This window comes from Arvicanthis niloticus, chromosome 4 (genome assembly GCF_011762505.2).
Source record: "Arvicanthis niloticus isolate mArvNil1 chromosome 4, mArvNil1.pat.X, whole genome shotgun sequence".
In the NCBI taxonomy this organism is placed as follows: Eukaryota; Metazoa; Chordata; class Mammalia; order Rodentia; family Muridae; genus Arvicanthis; species Arvicanthis niloticus.
In genome coordinates this window covers 94,493,000-94,518,987 of record NC_047661.1, presented here as the reverse complement: position 1 = coordinate 94,518,987, position 25,988 = coordinate 94,493,000, and the positions used below count along the sequence as shown (strand labels likewise).

The 25,988-nt window shown below is 41.9% G+C and overlaps 1 protein-coding gene across 1 annotated transcript; it reads left to right on the top strand.

Annotated features, from left to right (window-relative positions):
* Positions 1–306: 306 nt before the first annotated feature.
* Rtca (RNA 3'-terminal phosphate cyclase) lies at positions 307–21,004 on the top strand. The gene is made up of 11 exons (XM_034500020.1): positions 307–544; positions 635–735; positions 1,835–1,978; positions 5,678–5,801; positions 8,805–8,863; positions 10,204–10,345; positions 11,925–12,049; positions 14,342–14,400; positions 16,629–16,723; positions 18,054–18,158; positions 20,632–21,004. The coding sequence occupies exons 1-11, from the start codon at positions 500–502 to the stop codon at positions 20,731–20,733; spliced, it is 1,101 nt and encodes a 366-aa protein (XP_034355911.1). The 5' UTR covers positions 307–499; the 3' UTR covers positions 20,734–21,004.
* Positions 21,005–25,988: the final 4,984 nt, after the last annotated feature.

The window sequence follows — 25,988 nt, the reverse complement described above, 5'->3', positions numbered from 1 at the left end:
GCTTCCAAAATATTGTGTTAGTACAGAATCGAGATTAGGCGATAGTGATGTTTCATCACACAATTCAGACTCATTTCTCAGTCTTTGAGGTACCCGAGGATGCTGGAGAAAGCAGAGCTACACATGAATGGGAAGATAAAACATCAGCCTGAGGGATAACTGAATGTACCTGTGGCAGGAAAAGAGCTTCTGGAGCCTGAAGGTTTACCCTGTCACCCCCTTGTGGTTAGCCCTGTTCCCTGCTAGTTTCGGTAGAATACCGACAACGTCCGCGCAGGCTCTTTGAGCGCTGGGTAGGGCGCATGCGTACAGCGGCGGGCCTTGTCCAGTGAGAAATACGTTCCCATAGCAACAGTTTCCCGGGAGGCTCTAGTTCTTTCTTTTTCCGGCGAGCTCGGCCCGGAAGCGCAGTGTCAGGCTGCGGGCTTGCCGGCGTCTCGTCTTTTTCCCTTTGCAGCAGGGACGCGGTCGCTGCCGGCCGGGCTCAGGGGCTCCCATAATGGAGGGGCAGCGGGTTGAGGTGGACGGCGGTATCATGGAAGGGGTGAGTGTGGGGCTGCGTGGGGCCGGGTCGAGCTGTGGCGGCGGGGCCTCCCTTCAACCTCTCTGATTCCTACACACCGGTGCTCTGCAGGGCGGCCAGATCCTCAGGGTTTCCACCGCCCTGAGCTGCCTCCTGGGCCTCCCCTTGCGCGTGCAGAAGATCCGCGCGGGCCGTAGCACGCCCGGCCTCAGGTACCGCGGGCAGGCGGGGAGCTTGGGTAGGGGAAATCTCAAGATCGGAACCCGGGTTGTGGGGCGGAGGAAGCCCCGGGCAGCATTCAGAGTGCAGCCTTTGCCCTCCTTTTTTATCCATAGGGCAGGCCGCAAGTTGTCCTTAGGACGCTTTGAAACAGGATAGTTTGTCCATGCCTCTTGCCACTGGTAGGTTTGTTGTTGATTTTGTTATTATTGCAAGATATCATATAGTCCGGGGTAATCCCGAACTCCTTAGCTAGGGAGAACAGCCTTGAATTTTTGATTCTCCTGGCTCCACCTCTCAGATGCTAGAATTACAGCTGTGTGCCACCATGCCCAGTTTATGTGGTTTTGGAGATGAAACCTAAGGCCTCCTCCATACTGTGCGTGCCCGCTACCCACTGAACTACGTCTCTATCCCTCTAATCTCACGCATTCTTTTCACAAGAATAGCAGTCAAATTGTATTACTGCACACCCTAATAGCCTCCCTTTAAGTTAATTGATCACATTTTGTGTGGGTTGAGGCCTCAACATGGGAATTTAGGGGATGAGGCCTACATAATTCAGGCTGTACAGGTGTCACGGATTGGTTATTGAGTGAAATTCAAGCAAGACTGGTGGCTTTTAGGTAATTTTAGACTACCTTATTTATTTATATTTTATGAACATTGGTGTTTTGCCTGCATATATGTCTGTATGAGGGTGTCTGATCCCCTGGAACAGGAATCACAGATAGTTGTGAGCTGCTGTGTGGGTGCTGGGAACTGAACCCTAGTCCTCTGGAAGGGCAGTCAGTGCTCTTACCTACTGAGCCATTTCTCCAGCCTCTGGTTTACCTTCCCCCCCACACACATGTATAACTTGTAACAAACAGTTCACCACTGTAGCCTAAATAACCTGTCTTGAAACCTTTAAGAAGTTGCCTGTAAGCTGTGAGCCCAAGTGCAAGTCCAAGTGCATTAAAAACCCCAGACGAAGTTCTTCCGTTGAAAATATCACACTTGCTTTCTGGCCTTTGCTTCTGTAGCCGTGTCATAGAGTGGGGTATAGGCAGTCTGATCCCACACGTTTTGATGTAGTATTATGACCTGAAGGCCTCAGCATTTATCTGGACTGGAAATGGTTCGTGATTTGTGTGGCGGGCATCTGGAGGGAGCAGAAATCGGCTCAACAGAGATAACCTTTACACCGGAGAAGATCAGAGGTGGAGTCCATACAGCAGACACCAAGACAGCAGGGTATGTCTCACTTAATCTTCCATTCAGACCTGATTCAGATGTAGGTTCATTGGCTTCCTGGGAACGCTCTTGGGATCTCTTGAGATTGAGTTTTCTCCCTTTTAAAGTGTAAATCATAATCCTACCTGTTTAGTTGTAGCTGTTATTATTTCCAGATTGTCTTTTGTTTTTAAGACAAGGTCTCTATAAATGCACACTGATGCTGAACTCATCCTCCTTCTGTTCCAGCCCCCCTACTCCCCCGCCAGGTGCCGAGATTACAGGCATATGCGTCAGTATACCTGGTTTTCCCTTATTGTCTTAGTAAATACCTATGTAAGAAAGTGTCGGAGGCTTGCCTTGTGTGTCTGAGGCCCTGGGGTTTAATCTCCAGCTGTGCAGGGAAAATGCTTAGTCTAAAAATTTCAGATCTCCTGATTACCCCTCTCCCCTAGAGAAGCGGAGCTGGAGCCTAGTTCAGTGCTACAGTGCTTGATCAGTGTAAAGTTGCTGGGTCCAATTCCCACTACCAGAAAACAAACAAAACAAGAGTAATAAACTCCAGCAAAACACACCCAGCCTCTTGGGAAATGGATATCTTAACAAATTTCTCAGAACCCCTCATACGATCCCACAATGACAGAGTGTGGAGAGGAATCAGCATTTGGTTGCTTTTGTGAGCTGTTTGCCTGGTTGCTTCCTTATTTTGCCCCTGGCACTAGAGTGCTAGCCCACTGCCTCAAGAATTCTGGTCAAGTATGTTGCCACTGAGGCTCATCCCCAGCCCCTGATTGCTTCTTAAAGTAACTTTTATTTTTTAGATTAATTTTTTTATTGGATATTTTATTTACATTTCAGATGTTATTCCCTTTCCCCATTTCCCCCACCCCCGACACCCAGAAATCCCCTATCCCATTCCCCCCTCCTCCTGCTTCATTCCTATAAGAATGTGCCCCCACCCTCCCACCTCCCCACCCTTGAATTCCCCCACACTGGGGCATCCAGCCTTCACAGGACCAAGGACTTCCTTTCCTACCTATGTCCACCAAGTCCATCCTCCCCTGCATATACAGCTGGAGCCATGGGTCCCTCCCTCTGTGCTCCCAGGCTGGTGGTTTAGACCCTGGGAGCTCTGGTTAGTTGGTATTGTTGCTCTCCTCATGGGGCCAAAAACCCCTTCAGCTCCTTCAGTCTTCTCTCTAACTTCTCCATTGGGAACCCCATGATCAGTTCAATGGTTAAAGTAACCTTTTTTTTTTTTTAAGTGTAATTTTCTGTCATAAGCATTTGACAGAGTAAGACATTTTACTATAAACATTTTGTCAGTTTAGAAATAACTTTAAATGAATTATGGTTATTTTGGGAAGATGTTTAATAACACATATCTCTGATGTATGGTATAAGTAGACTTCTCTGCAAAGGCACCTATGATTGGGCTTAAAGTAAGATCTATCAAGTGAGAATATTCCTAAGGCAAGGAAAAGAATTTGAGGTGTCATTAGCACATTGTTATTTTATACAAAAGAAGAGAAGAAAAAGTCATAGTTATCTTTCTAAAAATTAACTAAAACAGTCACAAAATTTGATGCTGTAAGAGAAAGCATTTATTCCAAATCTTCTATGTTGTAAATTAGAAAGTCAAACCTCAATGGTGTGAAGTGATTTATCCACTGTCTTGGCATTAGGGTAAGAACTGATATTAGAAAATAAGTCTTTTGCCTCCTAATCCCTCCTTCCCCAAACAAGGTTTTACTGTGTAACCCTGGAACTCGATCTGTAGACCAGGCTAGCATTGAACCCACAGACATTCCCCTTCTGTCTCCCGAGTGCTGAGATTAAAGGTGTGTAGCACCACCACCTGGCTGTGCCTCCTAATTTTAAAGAAATTCATTTATTTATTTGTATTTGTGTGTATAGTGCACATGTATGAACATGCATGCTTTGGAATGTATGTGTGTCAGTTGGAACAACCTGTAAGAATCAGTTCTGTCCTTCTACCATCTTGGTCACAGGAATTGAACTCAGGTCATTAGGCCTGCGGCACATGCGACTGGGTGAGTGGTTTCTCCAGCCTTGCCTCCTAATATATTAGCAAGGAGAGACTTAAGTTTGAAGTTGATAGTCCAATTCCACGTAGGAGATTACAGTAGTAGAGTCCAAGCAGGGAAGCCCATTTTAGTATTTATCACACTTAGTCCATTCTATCCCTAGCTGTGATTTCAGTACTGGGAGTTCTGTCCCGTGCCTGGTTCTGTGGTTCCTTATTCTTCTAAAGGTTAGATTTTTGTTACTGTGTTCAGAATCTAATTTTACCCAGGACAACATACACTCTCTAAATGTTGTGTTAGAAGAACATGACCAGTTGCTCAGGAGTTACAAACTGTGGCTTTAAGGAAGCTAAGCATCTCTGTTTGTTCCCAGACTCCACTTCCTAGGAGAATATATTACATCTTCTGTATTTTCTTTTCTAATGCTGCATGTCAATGAATATTTAGAAAATTGATGAAACTGCTCATCAGGATTAGAGATTTTTAAAATGATCTTTCAAGTAAAAGATGAATAGAATTATTAATATCATGGACAAACGGATAGAAATAGAGACTTTGTAGTTTAGTACACCTGTAACTGTTATATAATGTTAAGGAATTTCTTTTGATTGTAGATGCTATTTCTAGTTCCCTTTAAAACTGCAGTCTAATGGAACTCACTCTGTAGACCAGGCTGACCTTGAACCCACAGAGGTCCCCCTGCCTCTGCTTCCCTGTCACTACCACATGCTATGCCTCCTGATTTAAAAAAAAATTATTTATTGTATTTGTGTGGGTGTGCATGTGCATGCTTCTGTGCATATACACACACGCACACACACACACACACACACACACACACACGCATGTATAAACATACTTTGGAGTGTGTGAAGGTCAGGGGACAACCTTTGTGATTAACTTTAATTGATTGGTTTCATTTTGAAGAAGGGCAAATCATTTTAAAAATTTGACCAAATACTGTGACTAAGTTTTGTGATTCTTCACGTTGACTATAAGAAGAAAACTCCTTTTAAACATTGTGTTTCTAGTCACATGAATTCTGTGATGGGAGGAACAGTGCTGTGACTTGATACTTGAATAGTGCCATGTGCATGGTGACAGTAACAGCCCAGGCACGAGCGGGTGGGTATTTCTAATCCTGGCTGTTCTGAATGCATTTACATAAACTGCTGCTTTCAAGACTACTTTGAGAAAAAGTTTGAAGGTTTTAATTTTTTGTTTGTTTGTTTTAGTTCGGTTTGGTTTTCAAGACAGGGTTTCTCTGTGTAGCCTTGACTGTCCTGTAACTCACAATGTACATCAGGTTGGTCTCAAACTCAGATCCACCTGCCTCCCAGGTGCTGGAGTGAAAGGCATGCACCACCACTTCCCAGCCACGTTTTTTATTTTTAATTTGATGTAATTTTTTGGTGATGTTGGGTACTCAACCAAGGCCTTACAAATGAGAGGCTGAAGCATTTACCATTGACTTATTACCTCAGCCCAGTTTGCTTTTGTCTTTCTACTTTGAAATACTTCTGTAAGAGTCAGGATTTTACCCTTTAGACTCTGAAGTGTTTTCGAATTTTTCTGTTGTCTGAGCTTCAAGTCACACTGGCGTGCAGTAACAAATACAGCTGTTCTGAGACTCAAATGACAGTCCAGTGAAGCTGTTCTGCCTTTTCCTTAGGAGTGTGTGCCTCTTGATGCAGGTTTCAATGCCCTGTGTCCTGTTTGCGGCTTCCCCGTCAGAGCTCCGTCTGAAAGGCGGCACTAATGCGGAAATGGCCCCACAGATTGACTACACCATGATGGTAAGAGCACTGTGGTCTCTGTTTAAGTGTCTGCAGCATCTGCACAGACGTCCTGTTCACATGCGTCCTAGGTCTTTTGTAGGACAGGGAACTGATTAGGTTTACTTTAGGGTTTGCATTATAAATTAAGAGAGTGTTCAGCTAATTTTTTTAAGGACCTAAAAGTACAATTATGTAAATTCTATAATTTATCTTATAAATTACCTGTTTTTATTTTAGTATTGGCATGTCTATAGGGAAGAAAACTGGTACAGGTTGAGTATCTCTCGTCTGAAATACTAAATGTGCCAGAATTTGAGCCAGTGACATGGCTCATTGAGTCAGCATTTTCTGTACCCACCTGATGACCCAAGTTCAGCATCCAGAAGATAAGAAAGGCCAGAACTAACTCCTGAAAATGTCCTCTTGACCATCACACAAATGTAGTGGCACACATACCTGCCCACACACACACTCAAATAATACAATTCTTAAAAACACTATAAAATTCAAAACTATTTGAGTACCAACCTGATGCTACAAGTAGGACATGTCCCACCTGACTCCATGTGATGTGCTTGGTCACTGTAAGGTGGCGTGCAGGTTTTGTGTATAACGTGTGAAACACAAGTCAATTTCGTGTTTGCATCCCGAGTGTTTGTGCAAGTACTACAGACTCTGAACAAGTCAGAAGCACTTCTGGTTCTGAGCAGTTTCAGGCAAGGATATTTAATCTTTATTAATTTTTTCCAGGTTTATTGTGGCATAGTTCTTTACAACTAAATTTACTCCTTTAAATATAGTTTTAAGAATTTTTGTGTATATATGTGTGTGTGTGCTTTAGAATTTGGTAAGGCTTTCCTCTTTTGAGACAGGGTCTTATGTATCCCAAGCTGGCCTTAAATTTGATATGGACAGAGGATGAGCTTGGACTTGTAATCCCCCTGCTTCCACCTTCAGAGTGCTAGAGTTAAAAGCGTGCACCACCAAGGCCAGTGTATGCAGTGTGAGCACAAGACTCGTGCACGGCAGGCAAGCAAGCTGCCGACCAGTCTCCAGTGCCAGCTCTGGGATCCGGTTTTTGTTTGTGTTTGTTTTGTTTTGTTTTCCAGTTACATTTTGAGACTGTGTCTCCAGTAAAGGCCGAGTGGTTTTACTCTGTGGTGAGCATGAGTTTGAAGCCACTTGCGATGTCTCCATCATTTGTCAGTTTTGAACAAATTCACTAGAGACTACGGAAATGTTTTCAGCCCTGTCCTTTTCTTACCCCATGAGAGCTCCTTTTCTTCTGCATCTTACCCAGCACTAGATGTAGGTGGCCTCTGTGCTTTAACAGCCCACCCCCAATTGAGTTCTGAAATGTTTGAGGGGTCGGGGCACCAAGGCTTTACAAATGTTAGGCAACTGCTCTGCCCTGGGTGACATCACCACTCCTATGTTTGAAAAAAAAAGCAAAACCACAAACATTTAGTGCTGTCTATTCTTCCAACACACATAGTGCTAGCCTGGGGAACTGAGTAAAAGTCTCCATAGGTGTCATGTGTTTTCAAGGCTTTAGGCTTAAACACCATCTTCTGAGATCCTGCCATTCTGATGGGGGCCATCATCTTTGGTCAGTGTGCGGAGACGTGTAATGAAGCCACTGTAGCCAGGTGACAGTGGCATACCTTTTCAATCCCAGCACTCGGGAGGCAAAGGCAGGTGGATCTCTGAGTTTAAGGCCAGCCTGATCTACAGAGCAAGTTCCAAGATAGCCAGGGCTACACAGAGAAACCCTGTCTTGAAGGGAAAAAAAAAAAAGAAATAAAGAAAAAGATTTCTTTGGATTTCTGTTGCTTTGAGGAAAACACCATGACCAAAAAGCAATTTGGGGAGAAAAGGGTTTATTCAGCTTATACTCCCACATTGCTGTTCATCAGTAACGGAAGTCAGGACAGGAACTCAAGCAGGGTAGGATCCTGGAGCTGATGCAGAAGCCATGGAGGGTACTGCTTACTGGTTTGCTTCCTTCTCGTGGCTTGGCAGCCTGATGTCTTATAAAACCCAGGTCCACCCTCCCGGGGACGGCACCAGCCAGAATAGGCTGGACCTGCCCTGCTCAATTGATCATTAATTGAGAAAATGTCTTACAGCTGGATCTCACGGAGGCATTTCCTCTCTGATGATACTAGCTCGTGTCAAATTGACATACAACTAGCCATATATTACATCAACTTAATATATAAGGTACAGTGAAGTACAGTGAAGGATGAATGTTAAAAATAATTGAGTATAGCCTTATTTAAACTATAATTATCATTGTATGACATACACAGGCATGAGGCCTTAGAGCGGTGGGTCTCAGCCCCTTTAGGGGGTTGAATATTAGATGGCCTGCATATCAGATACTTACTATTCATAATAGTAGCAGAATTATAGTTATGAAGTAGCAACTAAATAATTTTATGGTTGGGGGGTCACCACAACATGAGGGACTATATGAAAGGGTCACAGCATTAGGAAGGCTGAGAAGCACTGCCTTAGAGGATAATTCAGTGAACTCTGCTTCAGTGTCATGTCATTTAAATACTGCTTGGGAGGAACTAGGATGTCATGAAAACATGTTTCCAACATGAACTGAGAAAAAAGCTATGGTAAAGCACTGTATATCTAGTAAAAGTTCAGTAGTATTGAGAAATTGAGATTGCAGGATGGAAGGCTGTTCACCAGCAGCCTCCTAAGTCTTTTAGTGTACACGGTGTTGATCGGGTCAGGGAGGGCTGACGTACAGTCATTCCTAGGGTCAGGTGTGTGGAGCTGCTGTTTCTTATTACATAGACTTGCACAGTCCCGTTTAAGTAAACGTTAAACGTGTAGCTATGTAACAGATTTTTTTGTTTGAACGATAGAGTTGGTGTCAGTCTTTGTTGTTCTGTGTATCTGCAGCACCTGCTGATTAGCTCACTGCCTAGCGGTTTGCATTTAGTAATTGAACTTGGTGAATCTGTGCATACTGCTGGCTAAAAGAACAACTGACTTTTTCAGGTTTTCAAGCCAATTGCTGAGAAGTTTGGTTTCACATTTAATTGTGACATTAAAGCGAGGTAAGTTACTCAGGTCTTCAGCATCCAATCCTCCCTTCTGACGGCAGTGCTGTAGATCCAACACAGGGCTGTGCAAACCAGGCCAGCTCCTGCCACTGAGTTACATCTCCAGCCCTTAACCTTTTCCATTTATTACATGCTCCAAAAATAGTGCAAAAGGTAGATTGAGAGAACTGTTACTCGGATACTCTTAATGCATTGTGTTTTGTGATATATTTCTTAAAGAAAATAATTGTACTTTGTGGCTTAGACATAAACTGTAGTGCTATAGGACCTTGCCAGCCACCGGTGGTGTTCATTTGTTTCTTGGCAGAAATACTTTGATGGGAATTTCTACATGGAGATCTTCATAGCTAATGTTATCCATGCCTCTGAATAGGCGAAGGGATCACTGTGTGTGAACAGCTAACTGCACTAGGCATTCTGGGTTCAAAAAGAGACTGCACCACAGTGAAGTCAGAATTGACTTCCTAAGAAAGCCCAGCCTTTAGGGATGTCTCTGTAAGACCATCCTGTGCAGTACAGTAACGAGTAAGGGAGCTTAGTGCGTTATGGTCGCAGTGCCCCAGGTTTCCTGTCCAGTTTCATCTTCCCTCCTACGTTCACACTGTCACAGTCTAACCTGGTTGTCTGCTGTCTTCAACTACTTTGCACCTTTGAATTTATGTTATTTATCCCCTGCTCACATAAAAATTTGAAATCATATTTTAAAATAGAAAATAATGATTTCTTACTTGGACTGTTGATGAAAGCATTCACTCTTGTTCATCTGCTGGAACCTCTGTGCAACCAGCCATACTTATAATCCAAGTAGATTGTAAACTTCACCATCTCCTTACCAGGTAGAGATTCTCAGGGATGGATAGAAGCACAGCAGTTCTCAGCATCTGCAATAATTGAATAGGACAGTTACAGTGTTATTACTGCTCATCTGCTTAGCTATTCCTCAGTATTAATCTGAGTGTCTGTCATGTGCCAGCTGCTGTTTTAGGCCTAGAAAGTAGAAACTTAGCAGAGTCAGTGTTGACAGAACTTCCCAGACAGCACTTTGAATAGAAGCTGCTGTGGAGAGGACAGTGTTCTGCCTTATCTCAGGCAGTAGCCACTGTGCTGGAGCCATTGAGCACCTGATAGTCTCGTGTCATTGGGAGGATGATTTCTTTGGGTGCTGTGGATTGAACTCGGGGCGTCACATGTGCATACCTCTGAGCTATAGTCTGGCCATAATTTCAGTACTCACATGTAACTTTTGGTCTCATTCCTGTTGCTATAATGGATTCTTAGGCTTTACTTTGTCATGTCCTCAGTTATGGAGTATGTATTTGTTCTACTTTTCCTAGGGGCTATTACCCAAAAGGGGGCGGTGAAGTGGTTGTCCAGATGTCCCCAGTTAAACGGTTGGACCCAATAAATCTGACTGATCGAGGCTCTGTGACTAAGATTTATGGGAGAGCTTTTGTTGCTGGTGTTTTGCCACTAAAAGTAAGTTGTCATAGTGCTTTTAGAAGTGTAGGGACACCTTGATGATTTTGAGAGAACTCCTTTTTTTTTTCCTTTCAAAATAAGAGCCTCAGACAATTTGAGGTTTTATTTTTCTTTCTTTTGAGATTTTTGTTGTTTTAAAACAGGGTGGCATGAATAGCCCAGGCTTTCTGAATCTTCCTGGGTAGACCAGATGGTCTTGACCTTTCAGTGCTCCTATTTCTCTGTCTGCAAAATGTTTTTAGTTTTTTTTTCAGAATAGAGATTTACATAGCTCTGATATAACTGATGGTGGCCTTGAATTCACAGACCCAGTAAACCCCAGAATTTATGCATGCTAGTCAAACACACTACCATCTAAGCTGCATGCCCAGCCTGAAAATCTTTTTTTAAAAAATGTATTTATTTTGTGCGGGTAGGGATTAGGCTACATTCCATGGTGCACATGTGGAAGTAGGGGCTGGGGCACATGTCATAGTGTGTTCATAGAGGCAAAAGAGGTCAGCCTACAGGAGCCATTTCTCTCTCTCCATCATGTGAGCCGGCCTGGCAGCAGGCGCCTTTACCCACTGAGCCATCTCAACCAAGATGGCCCAAGAAACGTATTTATTTTGTTCATTTTGTTTGAGACACAGTCTTACTTGGCTGGCTTGGAACTCACCATGTACCTCAAATTCAGAGTTTTACTTGTTTCCATCTTCCAAATGCTGAGATTAGAGCTGTACCCCATTCTGCCTGACACAAAGCTTTTGTTTTTTAATTAATTAAAAAAATGTAATTTATCTATTTTTAAGATTTTTATATATATTTATTTTATGTGCATTGGTGTTTGGCCTGCACATGTGTCTCAGATCTCCTGGAACTTGAGTTACAGATGGTTGTGAGCTGCCATGTGGGTAGGGTATTGGGAGTTGAACCCTGGTCCTCTGAAAGAGTGGTCAAAGCTCTTAATCCCTGAGCCATCTACTTATTTGTTTTGTTTTTTGATTTTGTATTGTTTTATTTTATGTGTACGGGTATTTTGCCTGCACATATATCTGTGCTCCATGTATATGCAGTGGCTTCTGCGGCCAGAAGGTGTTGGGTCCCTTGGGATTGGAGTTACAGATGGTGAGCTGCTTGGGATGTGGGTGCTTGGGATCGAATGTGGGTTCTCTGGAAGAGTAGCCAGTGTTCATAACTGCTGAGCCATTGCTACAGCCCCCAATTTATTTTATGTGCATGAGTTTTGCCTGCATGTATATATGTACACCACATGTGTGCCTGGCCTGTAGAGGTCAGGAGAGGATGTCAAATCCTCTGAAACTGGAGTTAAGAGATAGTTGTTAGCCACCATGTGGGTGTTGGTAACTTGATCCAGCTCCTCTGAAAGAGCAACAAGTGCTCGGAGCTTCTGAGCTGTCACTCCAGACCCTGATTTGAATGTCTATTCATTTAAATGTTTTTTGGAAGTTAGTGTTCTCTCTAGAAGTGTAAAAATGGTACGTGTAAAAGTTAACTATGTTATATACTTTTGAGGGACTGGTAGTCCAAATAACCAGTGACAAATTTGTTCTCCTTTTCTGATTTGCCAAAATAGGTAGCAAAAGATATGGCGGCCGCGGCTGTGCGGTGCATCAGGAAGGAGATCCGGGATCTGTACGTCAGCATCCAGCCTGTGCAGGAGGCCAGGGACCAAGCCTTCGGCAATGGGAGTGGAATCATGTGAGCACAGGCGTGGAGATAGTTGAGACCCTAAAGTCATTGTCCTCATCAAAGAGTTGTAGGGCATTCCCTCAGTTTAGAGTTCTACAGTGTGTAAGGACATTCCTGTCTCAAACAACAGCTCAATGAATCACTGTGATCATTCTGACTTGGTGTTATCTGGTCGTACTTCCCAAACTCAAGAGACTGGGGCAGGAGGATGACAAATTTGAGGGCAGCCTAGACACAGTTTGCATAGCAAGCTTTAAGACAGCTAGGACTGTCTATTAATATACTGCCTTTAAAAAAAAATTAAAAAAAAAAAAAAAAAAAAAAAAAAAAAAACCCTCAAAAAACAACCAACCAAAAAAAAAAAAAAAAAAACCACTGGCCCCTCCCCCATATGTTTTGTAGATCCTTGTGTTTGTAGGCCTTTAACTTTGGTGGTTCCAAGTTTACATTTCAAGCAACTCCAGGTAAAAGTATTAAGGGAAAAAAGTTTATTCTAAATGCCTACAGGCATTTTTTTCCTCCTGTCATTCCTTAAACAGTAGGCCGTGACAGCTATTATAAAGTGTACATATACTGCTTATGAGTTTGGTACCCTTGTTACATCATTTCTCTTTTGTTTTTGATTTTTGAAACAAGGTCTCCTGTAGTTTAGCCTGACCTTGACCTTGCTGTCTGTGTAGCCAAGGGTCTCCTTGGACACATGATCTTCCTGCTTTCTTCCTGGGAGCACAGGCATGTGCCTGCCACACACCTAGCATGTATTGTCTGTGGAGACAGGGTCCTGCTCTGTAGTCCAGGCTGGCGTCAGATTTTCAGCAGTCGTGGTCTTTCCCTCCCAAGTGTTGGAATCACAAATGTGAGCTAATTGATATGCTAGCATTTTTAAAAAGATTTATTTATTTATTTTATATGAATACACTAACACTGTCCTCAGACACAACAGAAGAGGGCATTGGGTTCCATGGTTGTGAGCCACCATGTGGTTGCTGGGAATTGATCTCAGGACCTCTGGAAGAGCAGTCAGTGCTCTTAACCACTGACCCATCTCTCCAGCACTGATATGTTACCATTTAAATAAACAACTTTGTTCCGCGCGCCTCCCATGTCCCCTCCGCCCGCGAACAAGGACACATGAGACAGTATTCAGGTAGTTACCACAGCGAGGGTTTAATCTTGTATCAGCAGAAGTGAAGAACGTGAAAGGGGCAAAGACAGAAAGAGAGGCACAGCTTAAATACACCCTAGAGTGACGTGTTCACTTCTGATTGGCTGTTCACTCATCACCCCATATTATGCCCCGGGATGGGTAGTGACTTTTGGCACGCTTTTGCCTTTTTGCACCTGCGCAGTTACTTGTTTACTTGTGGAGGACACGATGCCCGCGCCATCTTGGAATGGCGCATATATCACCGCTGACCACGGCTTCCTACACAACTTAAACACCCTTGGATTTCGGTATTCTTGTGTAGATCCTGGAATGAACTCCCCATGAGTACTGAGGAACTATTGTAGTGAGCATAATTTTTTTTTTAAACCTTTTTTTTCCCCATGAGACTCGGCGAGAGAGTCACACGGGATAGACAGCGGGATTCGAACTCAGAGAGGAGGGCACGGCCACTCTCTGGCAGCGGGCGCCAAAGCCATGTGCCACCACTCGCTTCATAATTTTTTTTTTTTAAGATTTATTTTTATAGGGCTGGAAAGATGGTTCAGTGGCTAAGAGCACGGGCAGAGGCAGATGGATCTCTGTGAGTTTGAGGTCAGGCTAGTGTATGCAGTGTACACAGGACAACCAAGGCTAACCAACAGAGAACCCAAAACAAAACAAAATCTTCAAAAGAATTTCTTCAAATTCTTCTACACTTTTAAAGTGTAGAAATACAGTATTTTGTGGACATTTAGATTTCAGACATTTCATTTAGAAATTGACAAAGTATAAAGTACTTGCCTTCTTTGCCGTAATACTACCTTAAAAACAAAACAAAATAGAACAGAACTAAAGTCTGTGTAAAGTCCCTTTTACCCTGTGTCTGTAACTAGTGCTAATGACAGAATAACTTGTGGATGAGGGTGGTGGCATTCTCTTTATGTGAGTAGTTTAGAGTCTCCTGAACTTTGCCCAGAGGAATCCTCCTGCCCCATGAGATTGTTGGTGATTTTATAATAGTCTGTGGAGGCATTTCATTATTGCAGTATAGATGTAAGTTTACTTATTTAAGAGTAACTGGTTTCTTATGTTGTATTTACATGACATTTAGAATATTGCAGTGTGAGTAATTACACTTTTTCCCTCTTATGTAGCATTGTTGCTGAGACATCTACTGGCTGCTTGTTTGCTGGATCATCACTTGGCAAAAGAGGTATACATGAAGGAAAGGGGTCTTTAAATACCATTATCAGTGAAAAAAATCTTTATCTTTTTAGTATAGACTGTCGAGAATGATGACTGACATATTTAAAAGATAGAGTCAACTGATTATATTTTAGAGTCAGTGAATTTTTCATTTTTTTCAGCTCTATATTTTAGAAATTTCTAGACATCAAGCAGTCATTTGAACACCCTCTGCTAGGCCCCAGCCATGAGCTGCAGCTATGTTCCTTTCTGAAGCAGTGCAGTGTTCAGCTGTGGGAACATGTCTCCACCACGAGTACTGCAGCAGGCATTTCCTGATACACAGATTCACAGTGCCGGCCTTATACCTAAAGAGTTTGTTACAGACAGAGCCACACATTAACTTAAACAAGTTGTTTAGAAACAAAATGTACTTATGTTCACATAGCTTTGGGCTGTCACGGTTACTGAGTCTTACTCTACTTTAGTCTGTTCGCTTTTCTTCAGACAAGGTCAGTCCTGGTTGGCTTGGTAGTTGCTGTATAGCTCAGCCTAGCAATCCTCTTGTCTTAGCTTTCCATGTGCTGGGATTGCAGGCATGCACCACCATGCCCAGCTTAGTCTTTCTTTAGTACAGAATCCTCTGCTTGCCTTTTCTTTTTAAATCTGAAGATACTGGCATTTGGAAAGTTCAGGACACTTTGCTTAACAGAATCTATCGATGTTTGGGTTTGTCTGGTTTTCTCATGCTCAGGGCTTTCCTGTGAACATTTTTAGGAGGAACCTTACAAAGATGATTTCTGAGAGTAAGACTCAGGACAGTTTTCTCAAGGGTGTGTGTGTGTGTGTGTGTGTGTGTGTGTGTGTGTACGTGTACTTGATCAGGTCCAGTAAATATAAAGATATAGAATACAAACAAATTAGCCTTATTTTGAGTTTTTAAGACATCTTGTTTGTAGCAAGGGTTTCTTTTAAAGAATATTGGAGAGTTTGACTTTCTGTACTTCCACCAGTCTTATTTTATATTCATCCTTCTACTGAAGTGTTAGGATGTGTGGAAAGGCAGGAGATAGAAGAACAGGTACATGATGTAAAGTGAGCTAGAACCTGTTCAGATATTTTTATTTGAGATTTGTTGTTTTGTGAAATGGTGTCTTGCTCTGAAGCCCAAGCTGACTTCAGATTTAAGCCTTCTGCATCAGCTTCCCTAAATTCTGGGTTTCGTAGTGAAAGGGACTGAACTTTAAATAGTTGATATGAGAATGTCTCCTGTTACATTTTAAGAAGATACTGAAAATTTTTCACTTCCAATTGAATTGTCGGTGACCAATTCTAACTTGTGTAAATCACAAGTTTTAAATTGAAAACTGAGGTATAGCTTTGGGTTATGACTTTGTTATAAACTGGCTCTATAATTAATTTTAAAAATTAAATTATGTATGAGTGTTTTGCCTACATGTATTTCTGTGTAGCATGTTTGTGCCTGGTACCTGAGGAAAGCAGAAAAACATGCTCATTCTCCTGGAACTACAACTACAGACAGTTGTGGGCTCTCATGTGGATGCTAGATATTGAACCTGGGTCCTCTGGAAGAGCAGCCAGTGTTCTTGCCTGTATCAATCTCTAAACTCTATGTTTTGTTTTGTTTTTCTACCTGTTTTTCATAGTTCTGGGTAAGGTAGAGCCTCACATGTGCAAGGCAGGTGTTCATGCATTGAGCCACATCTCCAGCCCATGAATGGTATTGAGAAATAAATGCCAGGGAGCATGTTGAGTTCAGAGGACAGGGTTTAGAAGTCAGCTCTCTCTTTTCACTTCGTTTCCTGGGAATTGAACTTGGATCATCAGACTTGGCATCAGGTGCCTTTACCCACTGAACCATCTCACTGGCTCCATAGTTAGTATTTCTTAAGCGGGTACCAAGTGACCGATTTTTCTCCACTTTTACTTTGACACGTTGCCATTTCTCAAGTTTCAAAGATTAAATAACATTGAGATCCTTCCTGAAAAGTGCATTGGTTAAGTCCAGAAGCCTGAAAATAATGTTATATCTGTGCTAATTGGGATATATCAATTAAACTTTTTGCTTGTTTGTTTTCTGAGACAGAATTTCACTCTGTAGCTCAGGCTGGCCTTGCACTTGGAACAGTCGTGTTATAGGCTGGGATTTTAAGTATGTGTCACCTTTTTCAGTTCAGTTAAACTTGGTGACGTGGGAGTAATTTATTCTTATATTTATTATTATTCCTGTTTTAGGTGTGAATGCAGACAAGGTTGGAATCGAAGCTGCTGAGATGCTGTTGGCAAATCTCAGACATGGCGGCACTGTGGACGAGTATCTACAGGATCAGGTAATGACACTTTGAGGATCAAAACCTTTCCCCTGCCGGATTTGAACATAATTATGTTGCATACAAATTTCTTTAATTGTGCCGGTCGAGTATCCAGACACATTAGTCTCTCTCATTTTCTTTCTTGGTCTCAATGCAAGGTATTCCCAGTCTTGACAACACACACACACACACACACACACACACACACACACACACACAGACACACACACAGACACACACACACACACACACAGACACACACACACACACACACACAGACACACACACAGACACACACACACACACACACAGACACACACACACACACACAGACACACACACACACACACAGACACACACACACAGACACACACACACACACACACAGACACACACAGACACACACACAGACACACACACACACACACACACACACAGACACACACACACACACACACACAGACACACACACACACACACACACACACACACACAGAAATGGGAAGTGCTGTTGAACATTTGGACCCCTATTCTGTTGAGAGAAGGTCTCACACTCTACCTTCACAGTCTCCTGCTGGCTCAGTGGTGGGGCTCTTCTCGCCTATGTGGGTGGAGTCTTATGGTTGGTCCTCAAAACCAAGAAGAGAGGGGAGAGGAAGAGGAGGACTCTTCAGTATTCCTGACCATTTTCTGGGGACAGTTTTCCTTGTGTTTGGTCATTTTCTTCTTCCTAAGTTCATGTTCCCAGGAATTCTATAGCCTCCATTTACCTTTAAAGTTGAGTTTTAGAAGAGTATAAAAGCTTGTCACATACAGCAGCTTGCAGAAATATTTGGTCTAATTAAGTGTATCAGTGAGCAGCTCTCTTATTTTATTGTGAAACATAAATTGTTAAAAGTCAGTCTTATAGGCCAGGCATGATGACACATACCTTTAATCCCAGCACTTGGGAAGCAGAGGCAGGCAGATCTCTGTGAGTTAAAGGCCAGCCTGGTCTACAAATTGAGTCCAGGACAGCGAGGAATACACAGAGAAACTGTCTTAAAAAAAAAAACAAAAGCAAAGAAATGAAAATCAGTTTGGTTAAGCATTATACCAAGCCACAGACACTGGTTAACACATAATCTCTGTCATTGTGTAAAACTTATAGAAATATAAAGAAAATAAAAATTATTCTTTAAATTTCTTTTAAAATAAAATTTCTTTTAAAATATAAATTTTAAAAAATAAATTTCTTTTAAAAGCTATTTTGAATTCTAGAAGCATTTTCCAGTGGGCAGTTGTAGAATTTGTAAATCTGAATATTAGCATATTTGTGAGATTTTTCTTCTTTGTTTTTGTTTGATAGCTGATTATTTTCATGGCTTTAGCCAATGGAATTTCCAGAATAAAAACAGGCCCAGTCACACTTCACACGCAGACTGCTATACATTTTGCTGAACAGCTAGCAAAGGTGAGTATTGTGTTGAGAGACTGACTGGGAAACCCAGCAGTCATCACAGTTGGCGCTGCTCATGGGCTCCCTGTGTGGCAGGCTCTCAGCTGCCTCAGCATCTGTCTCCTGTCTCCTCTGTGACACACTGGGCGAGTAGAGTGAACAGAGAGTAGGTGCTTTGACGCCTGTGCTTCGTGCTGCCAGCCTGGGCTTTGAGCACCCCAGGAAGCCAGAGGTCCTGAGCATCAGTGAAAGATGTTCTGCTTTAATATTGTGTGAGCTCATGTGTCTATCTTTTCTTTAGTACTCTTGTCTAAAATAATAATATAATAATAATAATATAATCATAATTTCACTGTGAAATTAATATTAATCTTGTCATAGTAAATATAAAAAGTATATCCTTTAGCTAGTAAAGCCGCTGTTCTTTTTCTTCTCAAATGGCTTCTCCCTGTTTGTTACTACTAATACACACAGCTTCTTCTTTTCTGGCAATGGAGCATGTTTTTTAGTTTGGAATTCTTTTGTATGGTTTTAGTTTATTTTTAATAGTTAAGGCCTCAGTATATATTTTGGCCTGGCCTTGAACTTCCTAGGTAGATCAGTGGAACTTGTAATCCTTTGGCTTCAGACTATGGAGTGCTTAGATGCAGCAGGCTGCTCTATTCTCGTAATCTAATTCTGTAAGATTTATGACTCAAGTTTTAGGAGGTTGCTGCCTTTTTTGAAATTATAAAAGTAATTATTTTTAAGATTTATTTATTTATTTTACGTATGTGAGTATACTGTTGGTCTCTTCAGACTCACCAGAAGAGGGCATCGGATCCCATTAGCCACCATGTGGTTCCGGGGATTGAACTCAGGATCTCTGGAAGAGCTCTTAACTGCTGAGCCATCTTTCTGGCCCCCTATTATTTTTAAACTTAGATGTATGAATGGTTTGCCTACATTTATGTCTGTGTATCATATTTGTGCCTGGTTCCCTGAGAAGCCCAAAGTGAATGTCTAATCCCCTGGAACTGGAGTTATAGGTGATTGTGAGCCTCCATGTAGGTGCTGGGATTGAATCTGGGCGCTCTATAAGAACAGCCAGTGCTCTTAAGTGCTTAGCCATCTCTTCTGCCCCCTTCACTTACTTATTTTCATTTCTACTTATGCTGTGTTTACAGTTATTTTCTCTTCTCATAGATTGGTGTCCTTGCTAATTGGTATCAAGTTGTATTCATTATAGCCTTCAGTTTTACAGTACTTTGTGTATTTGTAGCCACTTACGTATTACTTGAAGAGAGTACACAACAGCAAGTTTCCCGAATTGGGGTTGTGACTCTTGTTTCTTATTTAACTGTATGTATAGGTCGGAGGCAGGGGAGTTCTTGAAAAAGGGTCTTACTAAGTGTAGTCTAGGCTGACTTTAAACTTAAGACTTTTCTGCCTCAGCCTCCTGCATGCTGGGCATATAGGTCTGTACCACCCACACCTGGCTCTTGCTTGCACTTTGCTGGGTGACTTGTGGCAGAGTGTCTTTATTTTTCTATGCCTCAGTACAAATAGCTCGTGTGTAAAACTCATCTTTTAGGCTCCATAAGTAGGCCTAAGCATAAACTTGAAATGATTTCCAATCTCCTTCTTGTGTTTCATATTTTCATGTTTGTAATTTGAAACTGCAGACAAATAACTACACAGGAGTTTGGCTCCCTTGCTGTGTTCAGGTCTGTCATTCCACAGTGGTTTTTAGATGTCCACCTAGAGGGTGCACTGTTACATACATGGAAATTGAAAGCTTGTAAACATTGCTGGTCAGAAAGGGTGTCAAATTGTATTTTAGAGACTCCTAAAAATTAAGGCATACTTGAAATCCCTTTGCCAGAATCTTAAACCTGTTCAGTTGTTTTGACTTAATTGTTTGTTAAAGGATCTACATTTGCCTTTAAAATGACACTTCCAGAGCTGTCAGAGATCTCGTATTTCAGAGTTGCTTTAGCTAATAAGCAAGAACTCCAGTGTTAAGCTCAATAGTAAAGGGTATTAGTCACCACCCCTCCGCCCTACCTATCCTTTCAGGGCTAGCTTCCTGAATTATGTATTTAGAGAATTAAATTGGCAGGAAAAATTTAATGAGAGCAAATAATGTCATACCTGACAGGTAAATGGTTCAGATACATGTTTTAGAAAGAGAAAAGATGCCTTCTTGCCAGCAACAGATGATGCTTCAGAATCTACACTTGACTTGGCTGCACATGTCCCCTGTTCTTAGTCAGTGGGTGTGGAGTGGAGTCTGATTCTCTATCCTGACAGACTCCACAATAGTGAGCAAGAACCTTGGTCCTAGGACAAAAGAAGTACTGAATTTCTTCACATGTCTCTTGATTTTTATGTGTGTACCTTCTTCAACCAGTGGGTTTGATATTAACCCTCTGTCTCCTTAACTTTGATTCTAAGATTGCCCTCTGTCCTCTTCATGTATACTTACATATGAATGTTCTGCTTTCAGGCCAAATTTACCGTGAAGAAATCAGAAGAGGAAGATGATGCCTCTAAGGACACTTACATTATTGAGTGTGAAGGAATTGGGATGGCAAATCCACACCTCTAGGGTGTTCACTTACGCTCTACCTCCTTGTTGCACTAACATACCCCATACATGCTGCAACACAGTGAGTAAGATGTCAGCTGTCACAGGACTTGCCTCACTTGGGAGATGAAGTCTGGTGCTGTCAGTTGCTGAGATGCTTCAGCATGTGAAGCTCATTGAATATCTCCCAAGATACAGACAGTAAATGATAAAACTCGATGAATATAATAGTCAACTTCAATATTAACGTTATACCCTAACGTTATAAATAAATTGTTGTATATACCCTAAATATGAGCTGCTGCTTTTTTAATGTAATAAACTAAGCCAGGGACGTAGATATGATCTGTAATTTGTGTGTACTAGTATCCTTACCTGCAGTTTCCACGTTCTGTGGTGTGCGCTACCTAGAGGCAACTGGACCAGAAACATTATCTAGAAAATTCTCCATAAATAACTCATCAGTTTTGAATGCAGCTCCTTTCTGAGTAGCATGATGAAATCTCACACTTACTCTGTCCTACCTGTGGCACAAATCATCTCTTTGTCCAGTCTATCAATAATATATATGCCATTTACTTGCCCATTACACACTTAGTACCTGTTGGGTTATCAGATCAATAGTTGTAGTATTACAATGCTTGCATTCAAATGACACTCACTATAATTAATTAAGACTTACCAGTGCACAAGAGCAGTGGGACTGGCCATTCAGGTATGCACAGGAGAAGTGCTTCCACTAAGGGTCTTATATTAACCGTAGCAGGTTTTGCCACATTCATCCCAAGCATATGCCTGTCTTTGGACTGGAGTATTCCAGAGTAGCTGAGGCCTTTAGAACAGAAATGTACCTCCATCACTCTCTGCTGCTTCATACCTAGCTGCATCTAGGTTTGCATTGTTCCCTGCTCCTTGTAAGCAGCTGAGGTTATGGCTCAGGTGAACCTTGTCCTGTGTTACAGTTCAGTATGCTGCGTATGTCTATGCTATGTGTAGTTCATGTAAATGTGGATGGATATTGCAGGATATTTGATCACATTGTGAATCCCCAAATTGTGTTATTTACTGGAAAAACCTGTTTTTAGTTGTGGTGTGGCTCAGCCTGAGCACACACCTTTAACTTAAGTGCTTTCTGCTTAAATATTGTAAATAGGTAAATAGGATTAAATCAAGTCAACTATAGGTCAAGAGGTGGAGCAAGCAACCAGTTGACAAGAAGTGAACATAGGCTTATTAAAAAAAAAAAAACAGAGTAGAGCTTTTAGAATTATGGTAAGTTGGGGTCTCTTTCAGGCTGGTGTGACCCTTTGTGTTGAGGATGTATCAGCAGTGTTGAGGAAAGCTGGGTGCAGACTGGGTGTCTGAGAGTGAGACAGAAATCCATTATACATGCTGAGGGTATGGTTGGGGTTGGCATGGATGCCACTGTGGAGTTTCAGTTTTTCAAAAAAGATAGGACAACCACAAAGCTTTGTTTCTCTCACAAGGGACTTAATTTGCATTTTCTAAAACAATTCAGCTTCTATTTTATTCCTAACTTTTATTTCCATGTGCTCATAAAAGACCAACAAATACAAACAGTTCTGTGGATTTGATGCTCGATACAGATCTTTAACATTACTTTAGGGTTGGGTTGGCTTCTAAGACAGTCTCATGTAATCCAGACTGGCCAGGCACTCCCTGTTTATCTGAGGCTAGACTTGAACTCCTCCTGCCTCCACCTTCCAAGTGTTGGTTTTACAGGCATCCACTAACAGCCTGGCTGTTTAAGAATATTCTTTAGGAACGCTGGTATAACTCATTAGTGGAGTGTTTCAAGTGCAGTCCTGAGGTCTTGTGTACCTCACACCCACAAAAACTGAAACTTATAGTCTTTAAACTCATAACCTCAATTTTCACCAAGCCTTTGCTTTCTGTTTGCCTACATCAGGAGTTTAGAGAATTGGTTTCCAACTTTTCCTGCTTACACATTTCTTCCTCAAATTTGACAGGCCTGAAAGCAGAAAGGGTTAGTGGGCTCTTAGCTTCTCTTTTCACAACCTGCTCTTCTTCCTCTTTACAAATGAAGAATTCACAAGTTTCTTCTTTCTTTTTTTTTTTTTCATTCTAATATTGCTATTATTTTATCTTGCATTCTCTTAGAGTATAAGAAAACCGCCAGGGCACTAGATAAATAAAAACATGATTTATTATTCTTTGAAAGCCTACTCAAAGATAACACATTTGTGTCTTCATATAATGGAGCTTCAGTGTTTACATAAGTCTTCATTGCAACATTGTATCTTTAAATAAAGCTATTTCCCAAATAATATTTGGGAAAGCCTATTAGATTACTTATTATGTGTGTGAATGTGCATGTGAGCACATGGGGTGTGTGTGTATGTGTGTGTGTGCTTGTTTCATCTGTGCTGGTGCACAGGTGGAGGCTGGAGGTTGACATCAGATGACTTCCTCAGGAGCTAGAGTTACAAGCACCTGACTTGGATCCTCTGGAAGAACAAGCCATGCTCTTAACCTCTGAACCATCTCTCCAGATCATCACACACAGCTTTTCATGTGAGTCCTGGGGGTCTGAGTGTGGCTGCTCCTGTTTGCACAGTAGGCACTTTGCCCAGGGAGCCGTCTCCCCAGCCCCACTTGGTTAAGTTCTTTAGAAAACAACCAATCAACTTTGGAAGTATACTGCTGAGTCTAAACCAGTTATTTCTTTGTTCTACCTTCCTCCCACCAGATGAGGAAGGTGATAGTTTTTATATCACTTACTATCTCCTCAGTAATGCATACAACTTAAGCCTCATACTCGCTTGATAACCTTTTTGCTATAATTCCCACTAGACTTTGTTTCATTCCAGCAATTCATCCATGATACCCGGTCTCATTTTTAAAACAACAACAACAAAAACCCCACACTAATCAACATACATATTTTCAATAAGTGTGTGCGTTTGTGTGTGTGTGTGTGTGTGTGTGTGTGTGTGTGTGTATGTTTTGAGACAAGGCCTTACTATGTATCTCTGAGTGTCCTGGAATTCACTCTGTAGACCAGGCTGGACTTGAACTCACACTTCTGCTTCTAGCAGCCAAGGGTTGGGATTAAAAGCATGGGCCACTACACCCCAACAAATTTTTACTTTTTGATTAGTAATTTTAGACTATTTTTATGATCAGTTGGTTAATAGTGTTATCATCAAGTCAATAATTAAATTATTTTGGAGTCTAGTATTTATGAAAACATTTAAAATTTAAATTAAAAAATTTTAAAATCAAAGTAATATACACCCATATGTTATATATATATATAATTATATGAACAAGCACATACATACAGACACCAAAAAAAAAGGTCTGCTAAATGTGAATGTGACTTCTGATAGATGTGAATGTGACTTCCCATAGGGTGGAGGAGAGGAAGAACCAGACGTCCCCCTGTCCCTCCATGTTCAGATTAAAATGAACATTAAAAGTGATTGTGAAAGGAAAAGATAATATGTGGTCTTTGTAGGTGTCAACAATGTGGGTGTGTTGATTAGTGTTTTTGTTAATACAAGCTAGAGTTACCTGGGAAGAGTTATCAGTTGAGGCGTTGCCTCCATCAGACTGGCCTGTGGGCAAGTCGGAGGGGGCATTTTCATTAATGATTGATGTGGGAGGGCACTGCACACTGGGCGTTGTCACCTCTAGGCTGGTGGTCCTAGCCTGTATAAAAGTAAACTAGAAAAGCCATGGGGAGCAAGCCACGAAGAAGCATTCCTCCACAGTATCTGCTTCAGTTCCTCCTTAAATTCTTGTTCTAACTTCCTTCAGTTATGGAGAAATGTAAACCAGATAAACCCTTTCTTCCATAGTTGGTTTTGGTCAGTATTTTATCATAGCAACACAAAGCAAGTTAAGAGCATAGAATAAGGCAGATTCTGTTACCTGGTGCTTAATTATATGTGTAGATACGGTAAATATCTACACACACACACACACACACACACACACACAGACAAGATCTTCTGTCTCCATGCTAGGCATTGACCCCAGGGAATGTAGCTCCACCACTGAGCTGCATTCCCACTCTGCAGACTGCAGACTTTCAAATCAGCGTTTCCTCTTTCAGCAGTAATATTACCTCTTCCTTTCCTATGCTGTGTTTTGGGGTTTTTTGTGTTTTCTTTTTTTGTTTTGTTTTTTTTTTTTTTTTTTTTTGAGACAGGGTTTCTCTGTGTAGTCCTGGCTGTCCTGGAACTCACTCTGTAGACCAGGCTGGTCTCAAACTCAAAAATCCACCTGCCTCTGCCTCCCAAGTGCTGAGATTAAAGGCGTGCGCCACCACTGCCCGGCTTCCTTTCCTATTCTGACCTTAGCAAGCATTTGTGGTTAGAACTGAGTAGCAATATGTACAGTTCATTTAACATTTACAAAGCTCAAGCACTCTACAGGAAGTCAGAGGACAGAAATGTCTGGACCTCTGTGAACTATAGTAACTTAACCCACTGTTGACTAGATACATGTAGAGTGTTGTCCTGAAAGAGTTTGAGAGGCAGGAGTTCATGGGTAGAAACTGCGGCAACTGTCCACCAGGTTTACTCATGAAGTTTCTTTTGAGTTTTCTTTACAAATGTGTTTTAATGGTCCCCAAAGTCAACCAGGATCAAAATGCTAATTTTGGTCTTGCCTATTCTATTAACTGATATTGCAAACAGGTGATCTTCTGCTGGAAACTAGTGATGTAGTTACTGGAAAGCTAAAAGAGCAAAGCAGAGACATTGAGGTAGCACTCAAAAATTCAGGAAGTAGTTAATATCCTTAGTGTCCAAAGACAAATTAGAAGGGAAGGGTACTGCCACTAGAAGTGCGGAGCTTGAAGGAGGGGCTCTTTGGGACTGGTGGGTCTCTTAGGAGAGCCTCCTTTTCAGCAGGTGATGGGGCCTCAGCACTGTGGCTGAGATCCAGGTGCAGGTGCAACATGACGGTGCGTGCATGGTTCAGATGGCATTGGCTGGAAGGTGCAGAGCAAAGTGGGGGATAATTTCCTACTGGCAAAGGGACATAGCAAAGGGACATCAAAGGTGTGACAGGGATGGAGATTAAGTCTGAAGAACCTCAGCACCGTAGTTTGCTTGCTACCGCTGTTGCTGCTACAATAGTCCCAAGAGGAACTGAGAGTGGGAAAAAGCCCTTTCTTACCTTCTTCTCCTTTCCATCCAGGTCTTCCCTTTTTCAGAAGCCCTAACTGGAAGCCGTGTGTTAGTCTGGAAATTATAAACAGCATCTCACCCATGAAACAGTTT

What these genes read in the sequence shown, in the direction of transcription:
- Rtca (XM_034500020.1), top strand. Translation starts at nt 500, where the DNA reads ATGGAGGGGCAGCGGGTTGAGGTGGACGGCGGTATCATGGAAGGG. An exon ending in ACGGCGGTATCATGGAAGGG is followed by an intron (nt 545 to 634) that starts GTGAGTGTGGGG and finishes GGTGCTCTGCAG; the next exon opens with GGCGGCCAGATCCTCAGGGT. An exon ending in CGTAGCACGCCCGGCCTCAG is followed by an intron (nt 736 to 1,834) that starts GTACCGCGGGCA and finishes TATGACCTGAAG; the next exon opens with GCCTCAGCATTTATCTGGAC.